Below are 19327 nucleotides of genomic sequence, written 5' to 3'. Positions count from 1 at the left end.
ATCACTACTACTGGCAGCAAAATAGACCCTCGTCACTGTCACCAACACAATGCTTTACATAGGTTTGAAAGCTTTAACTGGGCATTTCCAAACTTACTTATTGTTATGCTGTCCAAATATTTTAATTGGGTTAGGTTCCTATATTTTGTTCCTCTATTTTGACCAAAATCCTTTCCTTTGAGGTGACAGAAACTAGTTCAGATGTGAAAAACATAGCCACAATTTTAAGTTCCATCAAGAAAGTAATGCCAAACATGCATCGAATCTGGTTTGGAATGGATGAAGAAGGCTAACCTTAAGTATATTGAAGTGCCTGAAGCTAGTTTTGAGAATTATTCTTCAGCAATATTCTACTTGCAATATACAGTTTGACAAAAATACAACAAAAATCTTACTATGTTATTCTTACACTTGAGTGATTAAATATTTTTCCAAATAAGAGAAGAAAAAAAATACACAAAACAAAATGTTCATATTTATTATCAGGGAAACCGCTAGCTTCTTCTCTCAGCAGGAACTACAAACCAAAACAGACTACAACTCCCGTGAAGCACCTCAGCGGATGAACGCCACTGCGCAGGCGCAGGGCAAACGGTCGGCGCGGAAGATTTTGAGTTTCCATTGAACGAACAGAGGCAGAGTTGGGGAGGGGATTGTGTTTTTAAAGTTTTTAGCAATGTAGACATGGCGACGCTGCTAAACCTGTCGGATTCGGACCATTCGGGTCTGAGCGACCAGTCTGTGTCCACTCGGAGCAGCAACCGGAGTCTGAGAATCGCAGAACAGGAGAGGAGGAAGAACGAGGCGGAGGACCCCTTCGTTTTGGCCTTGAAATATTTCTCTGAAGGTAGGTCCACAAACAATAACAGTTGGATTCATAGCCATCAACGGAACTGTACTTCAGCTATAAACTTCAGTATAATAATGAACAGGAACATGTTATAGATAGAATATAGTGGAGAACGTAAAATGTCTTTATAAATAGCTTATGGTGTTTTATCTTAACGCAGAGGAAGACGAACCTACGTGAGGATTATAAACATGTCTTACAGAACAGTAGTAGTCCACTAGGAAACCCTCACATTTTCCCTACTTTCGCTATATCAAAAAGCTAAATGTTGTTGTATTTATTTACACCTTACAAAATATTTGAGATAAACAAGCATTTACTGGATCTCTAGATTATCACAGTAATAGCATAAACTGTAGTTGTATGTTCTGCATAGATAGGATGCTTTATTATTTACTATATTACTTTACTCCACACATTTTAGTGCAAATTACATGACTGTGAAATGTTATTGCAGTTTCTCAAGCAAAGACTGTGCCTCTCTTCGTGTATAAATTGTCCAACACAAAAAATATAATTTATAAACCTACTGCAAAATGGATAAAAAAAATAAATAAAAAAAAACTCATGGGACCAGCAAAATAAAACATGGCACCCATCTCAAACGATAAACCAGTAGTGTACCAAGAGTATCGATTTCAAAGAAAATGTTTTCATTTAGATTTATTTTTAAATATGGCATGTAGAAAATTATTCATATTTTTTTCAGTAATCGGTGAAAGAGCAATGATTAGCTAGCATTACTTGTATTAAGCCCTTCTTATAATTGTCTTCATTGGTAATTTGGCAATTTAATTTTGGTGAGGAGTTCCTGAAAAGTCAAATTTAATTGGATTTTGCCCTAAATATAACACTAATAATGACATTTCCACAGGATAGCAACCCTAAAGAACATGTTGTATTGATCTGTTTACATGGTTTCTGTTTTGACACACCTGAACATTTCCCTAGAGGACACATTTTAGTCTGGATATCCAGTTCATTTTGGTTTAAATAATTTCTTATTTTAGTTTTAATTTTTAAGATTATTTTTAAACCACTGTTCTGTGAATGAAAAATTGTTCTTTACGAATATAGTTATAGAAATAAGCAGAGAAAATATAAATACGAGCCACTTAGCAGGTCACACAAGATCAAAATGAAAAGGTTGTGAACTTCTAAAAGGTTTTAACAGAAGTTTATTTGTGCAGAGCTGTTTCAGGATGTTATCATGTTTAAATGCTCCTTCATGCATATCTAACCTGTAGATATATACTTGTATTCTTTGGAAATGTTTATTTTCTCATGGTATTCCGTCCCATCCAACCTCGGAAGTTGCATTTCTGTCGTTCTGATGTGTCTTCCTCGCCTCTCTCTCTGTCCTTTAGTGGAAGCAGGCACTCCTGTAACTGGGAACGATGAGCTGGAGAACAATCTGGTTCGGGTGGAGAAAGTGGCGTTCAGCAGGGGTTTGTCCCCAGAAGCCATTTCCATTATGCTGGACTTTGCTATGAGCCTACGCATGGGTAAGCCCGCCACTTAGCTGCTCTTTGGAAGCACATTACTGCAACTTTTACACTTTAGCACAGCAAACTGAAGAACAAGCTAAGTGATTAGGAAACATTAGTATTTAATCAACTAAATAACCCAGAGGTTCCCAAACTGTTCCATGCTGTGGCCCCACCAAACAATATTAGTTTCTGGCCAGGATCCCCCTTTGCAAACCCACAGACAATGCTACAAAATATGTAAAGAAATACAGAATTTTACAGTTTTTTTCCTCACTTTTATTCACTATTCGACAATTACTACATTCATTTAGCATTCCTTGACAATGAGTTCTGTGGTGTAAAATTTTTATTAATCTCATGTTCAGTAGATTATCAGATAAAAATGTTCACCACAACCCCCATCTTTTGATAAAAAACGTATGGAATGTTTTTATACTAATCCCATCAAACAGTATTTAATCTCCACAGTTTAGGATTTTGCAGAAGTGTCCTCAACAGCAGGGCAGCTGGATGGTTCCTTCTGTCTTTTATTTGTCAGAAACGTTTCCATTTCTAGTTTGAGGAGAAAAGACACTTGATAAATTTGGCTGACAGTCAGAAAGATGAGAAAGACAGTAACTTTTTCCTGAATTTCCAAGATAATACCTTATATCTGCATCTTCAATAAGTTGTTTTAACTTATAATTAAAACAAATCAAAACAGAATACATTTATAAAAAAATTTATTATTTAAAAATTTATTTTATTTTTCATTTTTCTATTTTTTCTCTTCACTCTAACTTTCTGAGGCGCCCCCTAGCGGCTCACACCTTGAAAAACACTGAACTAAGCAATCAAACAAACTGAAAATACTCCAACAACCTGCATGTTTATGACAATTTTTAAGTGAATTATTGCTGATGATATGAGAGATGATATAATGGAGCAGTGAGTTGTAAAAACGCCTGGCACCTTTTGTAGAAAATGCTATGCTAATCTGTGATCTGTTGACGTTTGCTTCTTTTCTTCATTCATTACGTCTGCAGGCAGCAGTCCATGTGCACGGGTGCTGAAGTGTCTCCTTCCCGCTTCAGTGGTGCCACAGGAGGCTGTGGTCCGAGCCATAGTTTGGCTCACTGTTCGGAAATTACCCATCAGCACTCAGGTTTGCGAAAATCCAATCACTTCCACATGTTAACATCCAAATAATGTAGATTAGAAAAATACGGCACAGATTTTTATTTTTTTTATTTTCACTAATAATGTTAAAATGTAGCTGATCTTGTTCTTATTCAGTCAGTTTTGTTTGTATGTTTTGGATTGATGCGTTTTCTCTCTGAAATGTGTAGGTTTTATTTATAAAATGGGTGCTGACTGTTTTCGACATGATCGATGCGAAAGACAAGCTTCGAGCCATTTATGGCTTCATCTTCAGCTTCGTCACAGATGAGAATCTGGTATGTGACTCGTCTTCTCTGCGTTGATTTAACTTGAAACTTATTCACTTCTTTGAAAATGATGGAAAGTAATAGTAGCGTTTTGGGGCAGCTTTAATCTGATAGAGAAAAGTAGCTAAAGATTAGGGTGATGGCAAAGAGACCATCCGACTTTAAGGAGCTGCAGCTTATCAACAAAAGCTGGTTTGTTTCCTGTAACATCTATTGAAACATTTCTGTTGATAGTTGAGAGAGGAGTAAGTAATTTGACACATGAAAATAAGAGCAGATAAATATTATTTTAATAATGTACATACTATTCTTTAATCCTGTGAGAGATGCCCATTTTATTTCCAATGAGAAAAAAACTACTTTGTTGTATGAATGTAATTTAAAATCTAAAATGACAGAGGAATTAATAATTATCACCAATATCTCTGAGCTATGGCAATGTCTTACAGTCATAATTATAAATATGCTCAAGTCATAATATAATGTAGTTAAGAGAAACTATGTCATAAATACCTTTTACTGTATGAAAATTGTTCGATAACAGAGTTGTAATAATGAGATCACCAACTTTAAAGAAGCAAGTCGCTGGTGTTGAGTCTCAGTTATCAAATCCAGCTGGACTTCTTTACTGTCTTCGTCAAGATGTTTCCGCTCTGATCTGAAAGACCGAACTTGGTTGAACCGATTACAGCCAGGAGCGGTGAGAACAGTCACACCAACAGAGAAATTAAGGTCACAGATTGAGCATTAAAGACATATAATAGCCTCTATTCAGCTCAATAGTTGGGTCGTTGTTGCTTGACGGTCCAAACAAATCCCTCATAATGCCGTCTCAGTTGTTTTGGTCTCTTGTCCAAAGGTGTAAAATGCTACAAAACCACGTGGAAAGACGAGTCAGAGATGCAGAGTAGGTGTTTAGTGTTGGTTTTTCATGTTTAACAAAGGTGGGTTCGTTCACTCCTCTCTCAGATTAACATGTAGATGGTAAAATGGTCAGTGGCCTGCACTTGTATAGACTCAATGCTTCACACTACATGCCGTCATTCACCTTTTCACATGCTGATGATGGTGAATGTGGCATATTTCTGTTTCCAGAGGAATGTCCTTTGACCTTGAGAGGTAAATTAATTATCCAGCTTGATATGGAAGAATTGGTGACTTGGTCCTTCTGACCTCAAATCATTGAACACTTTTGGATTAAATTAGAGCTGCGATCCAGGCCTTCACATCCAACATCAGTGTCTGACCTCAAAAATGCAATCTGTTCATCTGTCGTCTCTACCTGCAAGGAGCAGAGCAAAATTTATTTAGCTTTAATTATATGTAAAATAAACTGATGTTTCTATTTTGTCATGTTATGAACAAGACTTTACATTTTCTTGTTCTTGTTTCTTTCAGTGCCCTTTCATTTGCCACTTGTTGTATCTTTTAACCAGAAAGGAAAATGGTGAGCCAGGCTTTAATATTTGTTTTTCTGTTCTCAGTGTTTTCTTCACTTCTGTGAAAAAATATTAACAGTATTTTTATTCCACTGCAGTGCGTGTCTTCAGAGTCAGGAAGCTACTGGAGCAGCAGTCGAAACTGGTAAACTTCCTGTTGATTTCGTTTGTTTGGGATTTTTCTGTCTTTGAATCTTCTCTGTCTTTCGCTCTTTTACCCTTTCTTTCATTCCGTTTTTCTCTTTTGCTGTCTTTTGTTGTTTCGCTCTCTTTTCCCATGCCCTTCTTCCTTCCCTCCGTCTTTGATTCCTTAAGTGGAGTGTTATGATTACTGGCTGATCGGATCACATCTCCTGACTTGCCAGAGAGAAACTATGGAAATATGTTGTAAAAACATGTAAAGCTTTTGTAAAATCATCCGTATTTTTCTCATGGGACTTATTATTTTTGGCGACAACAGAACTGATTGTTGGATTTCTGGGAATCTGCAGACGTGTTTTATGCACTGTGTTGCACATCTCTCTTGTCTCCTCAGGGAAGGCAGCCTTACCTGCTGTACCTTCTGTCTCTCTATAAAGTGTTTTGCCCTGAGCTGGTGACGCTCTCCATACCGTCCCGGATGAAGGTTTGTACTTCAAACTGAAAGCTCCTCTAATACTGCCTGACTGTAAACTCTAAACAGTAATGAAACACCAGTGCTGTTTGATTTCTCGCAGAGTGGGTTTAAGAATCACATTTCCCCCTGGAAGTCGGCTCTAATCGGAGTCCAGAGGAGGAACGGCGTGCAGGTCGCCTCCGGCATCAGTCTGGCCTTCGCTGTCAGAGATAAAACCGCCTCTCGGAAAAGGGTGAGTTCCCCAGCACATTATTCAGAGTGTTTAAATGATTTCTGCAGCACTTGACATATTGCTGCTCCTTTCCCAGTATTATTGCAACATTTCATCACCTCCTCAGCTTCTGTCCAGAGGCTCCACGTGTTTCCTACAAATGGACAACAGCCGATATCTGTTTTTATCCCAGTAACAGGATCAGATTAGAAAGTAGATCTGTAGTGAACAAGTTGATTTAGGTAGTATTTTTAATTTCATTTAGTTTATATCTGTAAATCATAAATAAATATTGCTTACAGCAAAATAAACCCCCAAATTCAGTTTCTCAAATGGATTTGACAAACAATACCTGAAATAAACACATTCTAACTGTTAAATCTTTTAAAGATTAGCTTAAATATGAAGTGGAGATATCCAATTTTAAAACATTCCTATCTACAATCCAGAAATGAGTCAGTAAATTGTCTGAACATGTAGTGAAATCTTTTGTTTTGCTTTTCCAGAAACACGCCCACCTGGAGTTGCCGTCTCTGAGCCCCGTCACCATCAAGGAGCCCCAGGCGGCGCAGGGCTCCAGTAGGAAGCTGGTTCCTATGCAGCAGGTCCAGTCCTTCGCTCAGCTGCTGCAAAACATGCATCGCATTGAGGTAAACCGTCCCTGGACTAATGAGACTTTTATTCAAAATGCTACTTCACGAGACTTTTTTGCTTTAAAAAACAAATAAAAAAAAAACAGTGAAAGTAAAGTGTTTTATTTTTATATGCTAGTCTAGATACTTCATATCCAAATTGTGAACTGCTTGCCTTGAAGTTGCACATTTAGCAAAGTAGAAATCACTTATGTTACTTTAAAACACATTTACTAGACCTGTCGCAATAAGTAATAAATTACTTAACTGAATGATAAATTAAAAAGAGCTCAATAGTTTCCATTAACATGATTTATCGTTTTTGTATTTTTACCAAAAACTGGATGACAAAAGTCTTCAGTCTGATGAATTGGTCTCAACTTTTATTGAAGGACAATTTTGCTTACAGAGACTTCATGATTAATTTTATTTGTTGTTTTTGTGATTTATTTTGGATATTTAAAATGTCTTCCAGCTGCAGTGTTGAATGTTCATCAGAATTTAAAATTTATTGAACTTTAAGAACTTCTGGGACAATTTATCATCCAGAAAAATGTGTTATTGTGACACAAGCCTAGAGTCATTTATTTTCTCCACTCGTTCACTTCAGGGCTCTGAATCTGTTTCTGGTGTGATGCCGCCTCACCGCCACACGGTGGTGCTGTTGCACCGTCTAATCTGGATGACGTGCAGCGCATTTACATCTCAGTCCAGCACAGGTGGCCCGCGGCTGTAATTGTTTTATTAGATTAGAGGATAAACCCGCTTTATGAGCGCTGTGCTTCTCATTAACTTTACCATTATATGTTTTTCCCCTCACAGACGTCATTAGCGGTTTATCTGTCCTGAATGAGTAATAAAAGCAAAAATAAATAAATAAAATAAAATGAGATTCTGTGTAACACATAAATTCACCTCTTTATTTGAACACCACACAGCTTATAAAATACAACCAAAGATCTTTCTTTACTTTGTTGTTGTTTTTAATTGTTAATTTTAATTCTTTTATTGTATTGATTATATTGGTAAAGGATCAACACTTTACTGCTTCTTGTTGAAATTGTGTCTGTTCATAGTTTGTCTGCTTTTTATTCTAATTTATCCATGAAACTGGCAGCATCTCTGTGTTTTGAGGCAGCTGCTAGTGCGCTGTTGCTGGATTCTCAGCTTGGCTTGACTTTTTGTAATGACCAAAGTAACTAAAGCTAACAAAATAGCAAAAACTGAAATAGAGAGAACATTTTTGTTAACTGAAATAAATAAAAATGGTAATTAATGGGGAAAAACTATAACTAACTGGAACTTGAAATTGTGCGTTTATGAAACATACTGAAATTATAGATATAAAATCCTCCGTTTTTTTCCCCCCCCACACAAGCAGTTTACGTCAGTTGTTGGTAAATTACGTCACTCATATTTAGGGCTGAAACGATTCCTCGAATGATTCGAGTACCTCGATTACTAAAATTCCTCGAGGAAAATTTACCTGCCTCGAAGCTTCGTTAATTTATGTTTTATTAGTTAGCGCACCGTGTTCCGGCCGGGACTTCATTTGCGTTGCGCGGAGCTCTCACTTCCGCCTCTGAGTTGTTGACAAAAGCTAAGTCTCAGCGGCATAAAGTCCAATCTTCAAGATTGGCCCGTGGGGATTTTATTGATTGATGATAATGCCCGACTTTTTATCGTTTTTGGGGAACCAATAAGCATCCTTAAAATGACTGGGGGAATGCCTGGAGTACGGCAGCATTTCTCCTCCGGGGCTGCTGGTTGAAAGCGAACAGCGGGAAGAGCGCTGAGGTGAGCGGATAGACTGAACAGGGCGGGCGGCTGAGTAGCTGATGCTTACCGTGTAAATGTAGCTTTACCGACGAACCGCACAATAAATTTCATATCCCGGTCTGAAGAAACGGGTGGCGGAGCGCATCGTACATGGCTGGTAGATGAGTTTCTGAGTGTGACCAGTGAAGGTGTCGTAAATATCCCGTATTGCTTCCCCCCGTGTTCGTCCCCCGGTCTAACGGTTCGTCAGTCCGCTGGTCTATTTCCTCCCCTCCACCCCATGTTCGTTCATTCGCCCTCTCCTCCCAGTCCAGGCGGCATTTCCCGTATTTTCAAACCCAAAGCGCGACAGGTTAGGTGGCAAGGTGAGTTTAATTAATCTATTAAACTCACTGAAGATGAATACATAAACTAAAAGCTGGATTGTAGACATTTTTTATAAGCATATTTATGAGCCTGCCTCTTTGTTATTAAATTCAATATAATTTCAGATTTTTCTATAACTTTTCTTCTGGTTAACTTAGAAAGTGAGCTGTTATTGTTACAGGTTAGTTTTCTAAACTACAAAAAAGCAACTGTTAGGGATGCTCAAATATGAAAAATTGGACTGATATTGATACCTGATAGTAACACCGGTATTATGCCAGATTTACCAATATTTCATTTTATAATTTTTTTTTTATCCGATTACTCGATTAATCGTAAGAATAATCGATAGATTACTCGATTACTAAAATATTCGTTTACAACAGCCCTACTCATATTCTTCTTGGCAATACAAAATTGCGACAGCAAAAGTTGGAAGCAAACATTAATTAAATTCATTTTTAAAAAACAGTATTTATTGCGGAGTATTTATTAGCCAATCGATGTAAACATAATCAAAATAAAAATACTTCTAACTTTTTGAATTCGGCACCTAAAAATTGGAAAAAATAAAACGAATAAAAAATGTATCTAATGACAACTAGTAAAATCTAGCAAACACACTTTAAAACCCAAAAAAGTCACAGTGAAATAAAACTAAACTCTAGTGAAAATTATAACTCTGGTATCAGCATTGACTCTCCTAATGCTGGCAAACAGGATGATCATAAAGTAAAACAACAGATTCTGTATTTTAATGTGAAGTTTGACTTTCTTAGCATGTTTTTTAATTAAAATGTGCCTCTGGATGCCTGTCTGTGTTGATGGGTGTGTGATGATGTTTTTATCTGGTTGCTCCTCCGCCAGCTGCCAGCTCAGATGGGCTCTCTGCTGGGGTCCAGTCTGGCTCTGCAGTACCTGGACTGCGTGCAGGATGAGTCGGCCCTCCTGCGACTCAACTTCTGGCTCGGCTACGCTCTCCACGAAGGTAAATGAGACGTGATTGGACGTGAAGCTGCAAAACCGCTGTGACATGGTCATCATTATCGACAAGCAGGAGAAGTTTCTCCCAAATTAAAGCTGACCTTGAGCTGAACTCCAGCGGATTACGTAGTTTGGCTAATCAAAGGGAATTATTTTAGGAGAAGGAATAAACATTTCCAGAATAATTCATGTGTCTGTTTGAGTTACTAAATTTTCTTCTTTCTTGTTCAGAGTTTTTGTTCTGCAGCGATGGAGGAGCCAATAAGAACCCGGACGAAGTTCTACAGTTTCTAAACCGGCTGCTGTCGGCGCAGCACTTCCTGCAGGTGAGCGTCTCATCACATGAGTTCATTTATTTTATACTTATGAAATATTTCTAAGATTTTAATTAATAATTACATTATCTTATTTAATTATTGGTATTGAAATTAAAATTTTTCCCAATATGTACATTTTAAATGTGCAGTTGAATGACTATGAAGTCTCTGTCTAAAGTCAGAATTCTTCCTAGAATCAGAATTATTAAACTTTTAATGCACCATAAAACAAATTGAGTCTTAAAACTCAAATCTAACAAATAAATTTAATGTATGGAAGACAATTAGGGTCAAAAATAAAAGGATTCTGACTCAGAATTCTTGCTTTAATTTTAGAATTCAGATTTTTCCTCTCAGAATTCTGACTTTTTTTTCTTCTTAGAATTCAGATCTTAGAATTCAGATTCTTTTTTTTTTTTAAATCAGGATTCAGATGTTTTTTCCTCAAAATTTGGACTTTTTTCTCAGAATTCGGACTTTTTTTCAGAAATCCAACTTTTTTTCCCCTCAGAATCATAATTGTTTAAATTCTCATTCTGCACCATCAGACAAATCTAATCTTAAAAAATGTAACAAACGAATTTGGGACAGGCTTTCATTTCAGGTTTACAAATGTTATTAACAGAAATAGTTATATGATTAATTTCATACAATAGCAACACAGTTAACATACACCTGAGGATATTTGGATCTTTAATTGGATCTTTAATTGGATCTTTAATTGGACTGACACAGAATTAGAATTATGAGAAAAGAGTCAGAGTTTAATTTAAATGAATTGTTGATTCATGTTTTCTTTAAACAATGCTTGTGCCCATTTTAGGAGGGGTTTAACAGTTCTGATGCCTTCCTGTTCAAATTCCTCAACGTTTGGGACGGATCTCTACTGCGTCCGCAGATCCTCGGCCTCCTGAGCAACATTCCCGTCATTCCGAGCTCGCGTGAGTGTCCAAAAAAACAAAAACAAAATGCTGCTTTCTACCTTAGTTGCTACTAGGGCTGAAACGATTCCTCGAATGATTCGAGTACCTCGATTACTAAAATTCCTCGAGGAAAATTTACCTGCCTCGAAGCTTCGTTAATTTATGTTTTATTAGTTAGCGCACCGTGTTCCGGCCGGGACTTAATTTGCGTTGCGCGGAGCTCTCACTTCCGCCTCTGAGTTGTTGACAAAAGCTAAGTCTCAGCGGCATAAAGTCCAATCTTCAAGATTGGCCCGTGGGGATTTTATGGATTGATGATAATGCCCGACTTTTTATCGTTTTTGGGGAACCAATAAGCATCCTTAAAATGACTGGGGAATGCCTGGAGTACGGCATCATTTCTCCTCCGGGGCTGCTGGTTGAAAGCGAACGGCGGGAAGAGCGCTGAGGTGAGCGGATAGCCTGAACAGGGCGGGCGGCTGAGTAGCTGATGCTTACCGTGTAAATGTAGCTTTACCGACGAACCGCACAATAAATTTCATATCCCGGTCTGAAAAAACGGGTGGCGGAGCGCATCGTACATGGCTGGTAGATGAGTTTCTGAGTGTGACCAGTGAAGGTGTCGTAAATATCCCGTATTGCTTCCCCCCGTGTTCGTCCCTCGGTCTAACGGTTCGTCAGTCCGCTGGTCTATTTCCTCCCCTCCATCTTACGTTCGTTCATTCGCCCTCTCCTCCCACTCCAGGCGGCATTTCCCGTATTTTCAAACCCAAAGCGTGACAGGTTAGGTGGCAAGGTGAGTTTAATTAATCTATTAAACTCACTGAAGATGAATACATAAACTAAAAGCTGGATTGTAGACATTTTTTATAAGCATATTTGTGAGCCTGCCTCTTTGTTATTAAATTCAATATAATTTCAGATTTTTCTATAACTTTTCTTCTGGTTAACTTAGAAAGTGAGCTATTATTGTTACAGGTTAGTTTTCTAAACTACAAAAAAGCAACTGTTAGGGATGCTCAAATATGAAAAATTGGACTGATATTGATATCTGATAGTAACATCGGTATTATGCCAGATTTACCAATATTTCATTTTATAATTTTTTTTATCCGATTACTCGATTAATCGTAAGAATAATCGATAGATTACTCGATTACTAAAATATTCGTTTACTACAGCCCTAGTTGCTACGTAGCATGGTAACTGAGAGCCGGGCTGAGGCAGCTTTATTAGAAAATGTGAGCTGTTTGTTGATCAGGAATAATTGTGATATTTTCTCTCCTGTTCAGAAATCAAGGCGTTGCTGTTTGATCCTCTCATGCAGCTTTTCTTCACGTCCTCGCTGTTTTTTAAGGTGAGTTTGCTGTTTGAGGCAAAAGTTGTTAAATCTTCAGGGTTTCTAGAAAAATCTCAATGCTGAGGTGTTTTTAAAAACTTATTTTTAAATCCTGTTTTCTAAAACGTGCATCCGTCTCTGATCTCTATGTCCATCCGCCTGTTCATCCATCCATCGGTGAATCAGTTAGTTTATTCATCCGTCCATCCTTCCATTAACGCAATAGTTTGTATATTCATCCATCTATTTTCTCTACATCGTGTTTCCATCTGTTTTTTTCTCTCCAATCATTCATTTGATCATTCTTTCATCAGTTCATCTATCCATCCAGTGTTTCATCCTTACATCCATCCATTTTGTCATTCTTCCATCCATCCCTCCATCTGTTCATCTATTCAAACAAAAGGGGCTAAGCAGAAATGTAAGAGATGAAAAGTTTGACCTTAAAATGGTCAGAAACCCTGAATCGTCCTCACGTAGCAGCTCTATGTTGACTGGATCTTCATGGTTGCAGCTAACATGTGTTAGCCTTGCATGCATTATAAACGCCGCTATCATTGAGTGTTTAATCGGTGCTTTTCCTCTCTGCGTTTCTGCAGTGTGGACTGATTGAGTGTTTAAACCACATGCTGTTAAAGTGGCTGACCTGGCACTCTGCGTACGCTCTGGAAGATGACCTGGACATCAGCCTCAACAGCCACACGTCCATGTGAGTTTTACGTCCACCCCATTAAACAACTGAAGAACAACTGGAGTTTTACAAAAAACTCCAGTGGGTTTTACAAAAAACCCACTTGATGCAAAAAAAATGACAAACTTGCAGCTTTTTTCTTTTGAAGATGAGGCGTATTGGTGCATTTTACTTTTTGGTAGGGCTGGACAATCGATCAATAACAACATATATCACGATAGACACATGATAATACGTCTGATAGATTATTGAATATTCACTGTACTCTGATCCAGATCCACAGCTAAGCAAGGTTGGTGGAATCAGTTCACTCATTCTCTGGTTACTTAGCAACTCACTCATTCTTTGGTTACCTAGCAACTCACTCATTCTTTGGTTACCTAGTAACTTGCTCATTCTTTGGTTACCTAGCAACGACCTGTTGAGTAACTGGCGCAGCAGCAGTTTAAGGTTTTGCCTCATAAATGCTTGAAAATAAAAAGTCAATGCTGTGGAGTGAAAACTGTGGATAAAGCAGGAACGGTCACACCACCAGTTTTTCAGTATTTCAGATATTTAAAACAAAAAACAAAAAATTCTTATTGATATCAACTGATATGAAGCATTTACATTGTGATAAGTTTTTCATTCATATCGTCCAGCCCTACCTGTTTTATAAAGTACTTGAATAAATTAAAATATGCAAATAAACAAACCACTTGGTCCCAGTTTTATGGAAGGAAATAAACATTTTGTTGCCTAAAATGCAGTAACGTAGCGTCTCTTTAGCGAACACTTCAGCAAAGGATGAATCTGTAGGTAGAAAAAAAAATCTACTGATGTGAAATGCTTAGTGTGATGGATTTTTCAGCCATATTGTCCAGCCCTAGTCTAAATAAAAATTAGAATTCATAATTGAGCCTTGAATATATCCCTGCCATGCCATGTAAAATTTGCTGACTCATTGAGTAAATCTGCCCCTCTGGTAAGAGTGTCTGATATTTTCTGCTGCAGTGATCTTTCTCCGTCTTATCTGAAATCAGTAAACGTGTGTTGGAAGTTTCCCTTAGTGTCAGCTGAGCAGACGGTTTCTGTGTGTGACCCTCTGCTCTGCTCTCTGTCTCAGAAACATAACCTTGTCAGGGTTCAAGGACTCTGTGATGGAGCTGGTTCACTTCGTGGGTCGGCTGGCCTCCCTGGGCCTCCAGCTGGAGGGCTGCCACTCTCTCCTGCTCAACTTCATTCTGGATTTCTACGAGACAGTAAGTGGGAGATGCTAACTGGGTCTAAATATTGTATGTTTTATCCAGTGCTGCAAGTGCCTTTGCCAGTTTGGATCCAACTTGATTCAAAACAGATTTTATGGCCAAGTTTCACTGCTAGAAACTTTATTTTCACCTAAACATTAAGCATTTTTATTTTACTACTATTATCATCAGGGACTCACAAGCTTCTATCAAACATGTCAACATAATCTGTATGCATCTAATACATTGTTGTTAACTTGTGTTACTATAAGTAGTTTGCCAGCACAAAAACAATCAAATCCCTGTGGTTTCCTGACTTCCAACTGGAATCAAGATCAAACTGGATATAGCATAATTCCCAGCTCTGAGATCCGACTTTGAGCTAAATGGATCGCAGCATTTTTGGCCCAACATGAAAGTGTGCATCAGATTATAGGATGTCAATGCAGAGCTCTGCAGACTCGTAAAAGCTGTAAGATTAAGAGCTGGAGAATCATTTTTTTCACCCTCCTTTCTCAGGTTTGTGACACTTTCCTGAAGTTTGGCCTTCCCCTCGTGGTCATGCCTCCTCCAGGACTTTTTTACCCTGCCTTTTTCGCTGCCGACCCCATCAGCGTGGACAGACTGGCCTTCATCATGCACAGGTGGGAGACTCTTCATTCATCTGGTAGCATCAGCTCTGATCTCTCACACGTTTAGTGGAGTTAAAACCTTCAGTGTGTTTATTATAAAGTGGAAGGCAAATGATTATTTTTCTTAATCTAGAAATCTAAAATGAAACCATCTTGGACACCATAGTAGAATATCTTCTGGTGCTTTGTCTCTTCTAGCTTTAAATAAACAAAGACTTTCAATCTGGTCCATTTTTCTTTACAAACTAGCTCAAGCTCACTCAGACTGAACGTGGGACTTGATGCTCAAGTCTTGCCACATGTTTTTAATTGGGTTTAGGTCTGGACTTTAAGAGTGTTTTCACACCCAGTGGACCATCAGGTGGGATGATTTTCAGTTGGTGTGGTTTGCTTTCACACTGCGCTGTCAAATGAACCAAGCCTTTTGAAAAACCTATTTCCCTCCTCGCCTGTGGTGGCGACAAAAACCTCAGAAGAAGAGACGGAGCGCGACTTCCTTCTTCACAAGATGTAAACAAAAATGGAGTAGCGTCAGATTTTTGCCTTTGTAGGATTTCTCTTTTGTCTTTGGTAAAAGACTGTGTCATTTCTCGCTCTAGTGCCAGACTCCTGAATTTGTTTTTGTTGCGTTTACCCAGAATCCCCAGTGCTATCGTTCTCTTCCTGCTTTTGGAGTGGTCTTTGGTCTGCTTGGCGTTCACATATGCATTCAAACAACACCAGAGTTCACTTCAACTGAATTGAGACCAAGGTTTTAAGGTGGACCAGAGTTTGGTTGTATAGTCACACCTCCCAAAATGAATTGGACCTTCTAAGAAATCTGATTAGTGCGGACTAAACAGGGCTAATGTGAACGCACCCCAACTTGGTCGTTCTAATTGGTCACAATGAGTTTTATTTAAGAGTAACAGAGTAAAAGAAAGGCATGCCTCGCAAAAACTCAAACGTCATTTTCCTTCTGTTCTGCAATAATGGACCACTTTGTCACCTAAAATCTCAATAAAATACATTGTTATGAATTTCTACCTTAAGATAGCACTGTAAATGAAAGTGAGGCGAAGGAGTGAAAAAGAACATGGTCTCATCCCATATCGACATGTAGATGCCTGACAAAATCAGATCTGTGAAATTAAAATTTAATTTCTAACTTTAAGTTATACTGTGACACAGAAAATGGGATTTTATTTCTATAATTAGTTGCATCATTTCTGTTTTGTTTAGGTACAAAGTAAACCTGACGTCCGCCAAGAGGCAGGAGAAAGTGACTGAGGTAAGGACGAACCTGTGGCTCTGTGGCTGGATCAGTAATCCAGCTGTTTGTTTTAGAAACCGAGGTAGATGTTTGATATTCAGCCGGTCCGTCTGCGTAAACCCGATAACCATAATCTCCTCTCACATGAGAGTTTGGAAATGTTTATTTCAACGCAGCTCTGACTTTTTAGCAGGTTTTTCTCCCCGCCGGCTGACCGGCTCGCCTGCAAATGCCACCTGATTGTTTTTATTAAGAGTCCCTAAAACATTGTACTCCAGTAAGAGTAGAAATACTTCATAATAAAATTACTCAAGTAAAAGTGAAAAGTGCAGCGTAGTAAAAATACTCTTAAAAGTAAATTTTCCTCACAAAGGTTCGTTAAGTAAATGTAATTAATTACTACAGAACTCTGATGAAGGTGAATCAAACTCAGTGAATGAATCGCCTCCTGTGGGTTTGTTTGTTCGGTTTCGTTTCTGCAGCAGGCCTTTCACATCAGCCGCCAGACTTTCCGGGAGTTTAACCGCTACCAGGTGTTCCTGGTGAACTGCCTGTGGAACTCCAACATGTGCTACCCGGAAGCAGAAGTGCGCCTGTCGGACGAGCTGCTCGCCCAGAGCGGCGTGCCGCAGTTCTCGACGCGCCTCGACCTCATCCACCACCCGGCCTTCGTGAGCTACGCTCTGGACTTCCACCACAAGGTCAGAGGGATTCTGGGAACAAATGGAGTTCGTCGTTCTCCACAAGTTAGGAAGAAGAAGATGGGAGAATGAAGAATATTCATGTTCTCAGAGTTTATCCCCTCGACTGCTGTCTAAATCTGGTTCTTGTTTTTCTTCTTTGTGCCCTTCATCGCTTTCCTCATATATCTAATTTTTTGCTACCCGTTTTCCTTTCTTTCCTCTCCTCTTGTGTCCTTCCTTCCTTCCTCACTTACTTGGTTCCTTCTTGTGTTCTTTTTGTTTCCTATATCCCATTTATTTTATCCTTTCTTGTTTCTTTCTTTTTCTCTCATCATTCCTTCCTTTCTTTCTTCATTGTGTCTTTCCTGTCACTTGTTTCCTTTTTTGTCTCCTTCCTTCCTTAGTTCTTGTTCTTTCTTTTCCTTTTTGTTTCCTATGCTCCCTTCCTTTCTTTCTTGTCTTTCCTTTCCTTCCATACTTCCCTTCTTGTTCTTCCTTCCTACATTCTTGCTTTTCTTTTTTTCTTCATCTCTCTCCACATATATGCAATTTTTTACTATTTTTCTTTTCTTCTTTCCTTCCTTCCTTTCATTTCTCCAATCTTGTGTCCTCTTTCTCCTTGATTATGTCCTTTCTTTGCCACTCATTTCCTTCCTTCTTGTGTTCTTCCTTTTCTTTGTTTCCTATGTCCCCTTCATCTTGCCACTTCATTCCTTCCTTCCTTGCTTCATTGTGTCCTTTGGTCACTCATTTCCTTTTCTTTTTTGTTTCCTTCATCTCTCTCCTCTTTTAATTTTAATATTTTATTACCCTTTTTTCTTCCTTTTCCCCTCATCACTACTTCCTTCCTTCCTTCCTCTTCCCTTCTTTCCAGTCCTATGTCCTCTCTTCCTATGTCTCTTTCTCTGTTGTTTTTTTTTGTCAGTTGTAGAAATGTTTGTCATAAATTCAGCGTTTTATGTTCATAAAGAAGTGGAACTGGAAGTTTCTCAGGCAGAAACCTGCCTGTTGTTTTGATGGATCAGTTTGGATTCTTGCTGTGCATTTTGCCAAACAGACCTACAGCCAAGACAAATGAGTTTTAATGTATCCTTCAGAGCTGATGCATTAATCAATAGGGATATTTATAATAAATGGCTGCCCTTTAAGATGTTTAATAACACACATACACCTTTTTTTTTGGGTTTGGGCCACCTGCGATCTTGTGAGATTTCCCACAGATTTCTGTCACTGAATATTAATGTCGTCTCTTTATCAGTGTTGGCCCGGCAGAAAAGACACGGACCTCAATTCCATCAAGGTAAAACGAGTCTCCTTTTCCGTTCTGTGTTCATTTAAGACGTCACGTCTAGTCTCGACTCGCCTCAGTCATCCGTCTTTGATCACACAGTCCTTCAGATGTTTTCTGATGCGACTCCCCGTGTGTTTTTCAGCAAACCAAGCCGTGGAGCTGGTACCTGGAGTATCTGTTCACCCAGGGCTTCGACGGCCTGAAAGACTTTTTGCAGAATAACATCAGCCGGCGGGTAATGATGGCGGGCGACAGGCGTGAAGACGGGACGCAGAGCCAGGAGCTCGAATCTGCGCCACAGATAAAACAACCACTATTATCTTAAGGATTCATTTTAAAAGACATGTACATATTTAATCCCTTCTGCTTCCCGCAAGTCCTTTTACTGTACATATTTTTTATGATGCTGGTGCACTTTTAGTTGTTTACGAGGCATGCTAATAAAGTGTTTATTTTATATTGTGGCTCAATAAGTAGGTTTAACCCCTGAAATCTAGAGTACAGCATAAAATTACAGATTGAGTCATTTAGCTGTGGGATTAGATTTTTACAAGACGGCGTTGTGATATATTGATGAGAAGAAGCTATCAATCGATAGGCCTGTCACAGTAAACATAAGCTTTATCGTGACACACAAATGGTGTTTTACCACCATTTCAAAGCAATGTAACAATAACAGCATAATAATGTAAAATATTCTCAAAGTTCAATAACTCTGGAACTGGAAGACGTCTTAAATATCCCAAATAAACAAAGTAGAACATAAAATATGAAGTTTCTGTAAAGAAATGTGTTCTTCAAAAAAAGAGCTAGTTGAGATCGAAGCTCCAGACTGAAGATTTTTGTCACCCAGTTTGTGGTTAAAAACAATAAATCATGCAAATGGAAATTATTGAGCCTGTTTTATTTTTAATTTATCACCCAATTGATTTATTGCTTATTGCAACAGGCCTATCAGTCGATAAGCTGCATGAATATTCAAGTATTTCTGCACGACAGGTTCCAGCTTTTATGAAGTTTTCTTCCATTAATGTGTAAAAGCACACGATGCTCGTGTGGAAATGATTTGATTACTTCAAAACACAACAAGCAGTAAAAAAAGGAAACAAGGACACAATCAGGTTTATTAATATGCATATTTTAAATATACTTATTAAATTTACTGCAGAAGCACAGCAA

General features: G+C 38.4%; 1 protein-coding gene across 1 annotated transcript; it reads left to right on the top strand.

Annotated features, from left to right (window-relative positions):
• The first annotated feature begins 568 nt into the window (after positions 1 to 568).
• Positions 569 to 19037, top strand: cenpi (centromere protein I). Its single transcript, XM_015006058.2, has 20 exons — positions 569 to 847; positions 2218 to 2355; positions 3366 to 3484; positions 3669 to 3776; positions 5166 to 5214; positions 5305 to 5351; positions 5742 to 5831; positions 5923 to 6054; positions 6540 to 6683; positions 9678 to 9798; positions 10026 to 10120; positions 10935 to 11052; positions 12327 to 12391; positions 12973 to 13082; positions 14170 to 14305; positions 14810 to 14934; positions 16144 to 16192; positions 16657 to 16875; positions 18116 to 18157; positions 18291 to 19037. The coding sequence occupies exons 1-20, from the start codon at positions 685 to 687 to the stop codon at positions 18471 to 18473; spliced, it is 2253 nt and encodes a 750-aa protein (XP_014861544.2). The 5' UTR covers positions 569 to 684; the 3' UTR covers positions 18474 to 19037.
• Positions 19038 to 19327: the final 290 nt, after the last annotated feature.

This window comes from Poecilia mexicana, unplaced genomic scaffold, assembly GCF_051168715.1.
Source record: "Poecilia mexicana isolate PSO_F unplaced genomic scaffold, ASM5116871v1 scaffold_10, whole genome shotgun sequence".
Lineage (NCBI taxonomy): Eukaryota > Metazoa > Chordata > Actinopteri > Cyprinodontiformes > Poeciliidae > Poecilia > Poecilia mexicana.
Note: the sequence above shows the minus strand (reverse complement) of the source record. Positions and strands in the feature narration are given on the sequence as shown.

Bases quoted from the DNA above. Each gene is read 5' to 3' on its own strand.
- cenpi (XM_015006058.2), top strand. From the start codon at position 685: ATGGCGACGCTGCTAAACCTGTCGGATTCGGACCATTCGGGTCTGAGC. The intron at 3,777-5,165 runs GTATGTGACTCG...TGTTTCTTTCAG, and splicing joins TCGTCACAGATGAGAATCTG to TGCCCTTTCATTTGCCACTT. The intron at 10,121-10,934 runs GTGAGCGTCTCA...TGCCCATTTTAG, and splicing joins CGGCGCAGCACTTCCTGCAG to GAGGGGTTTAACAGTTCTGA.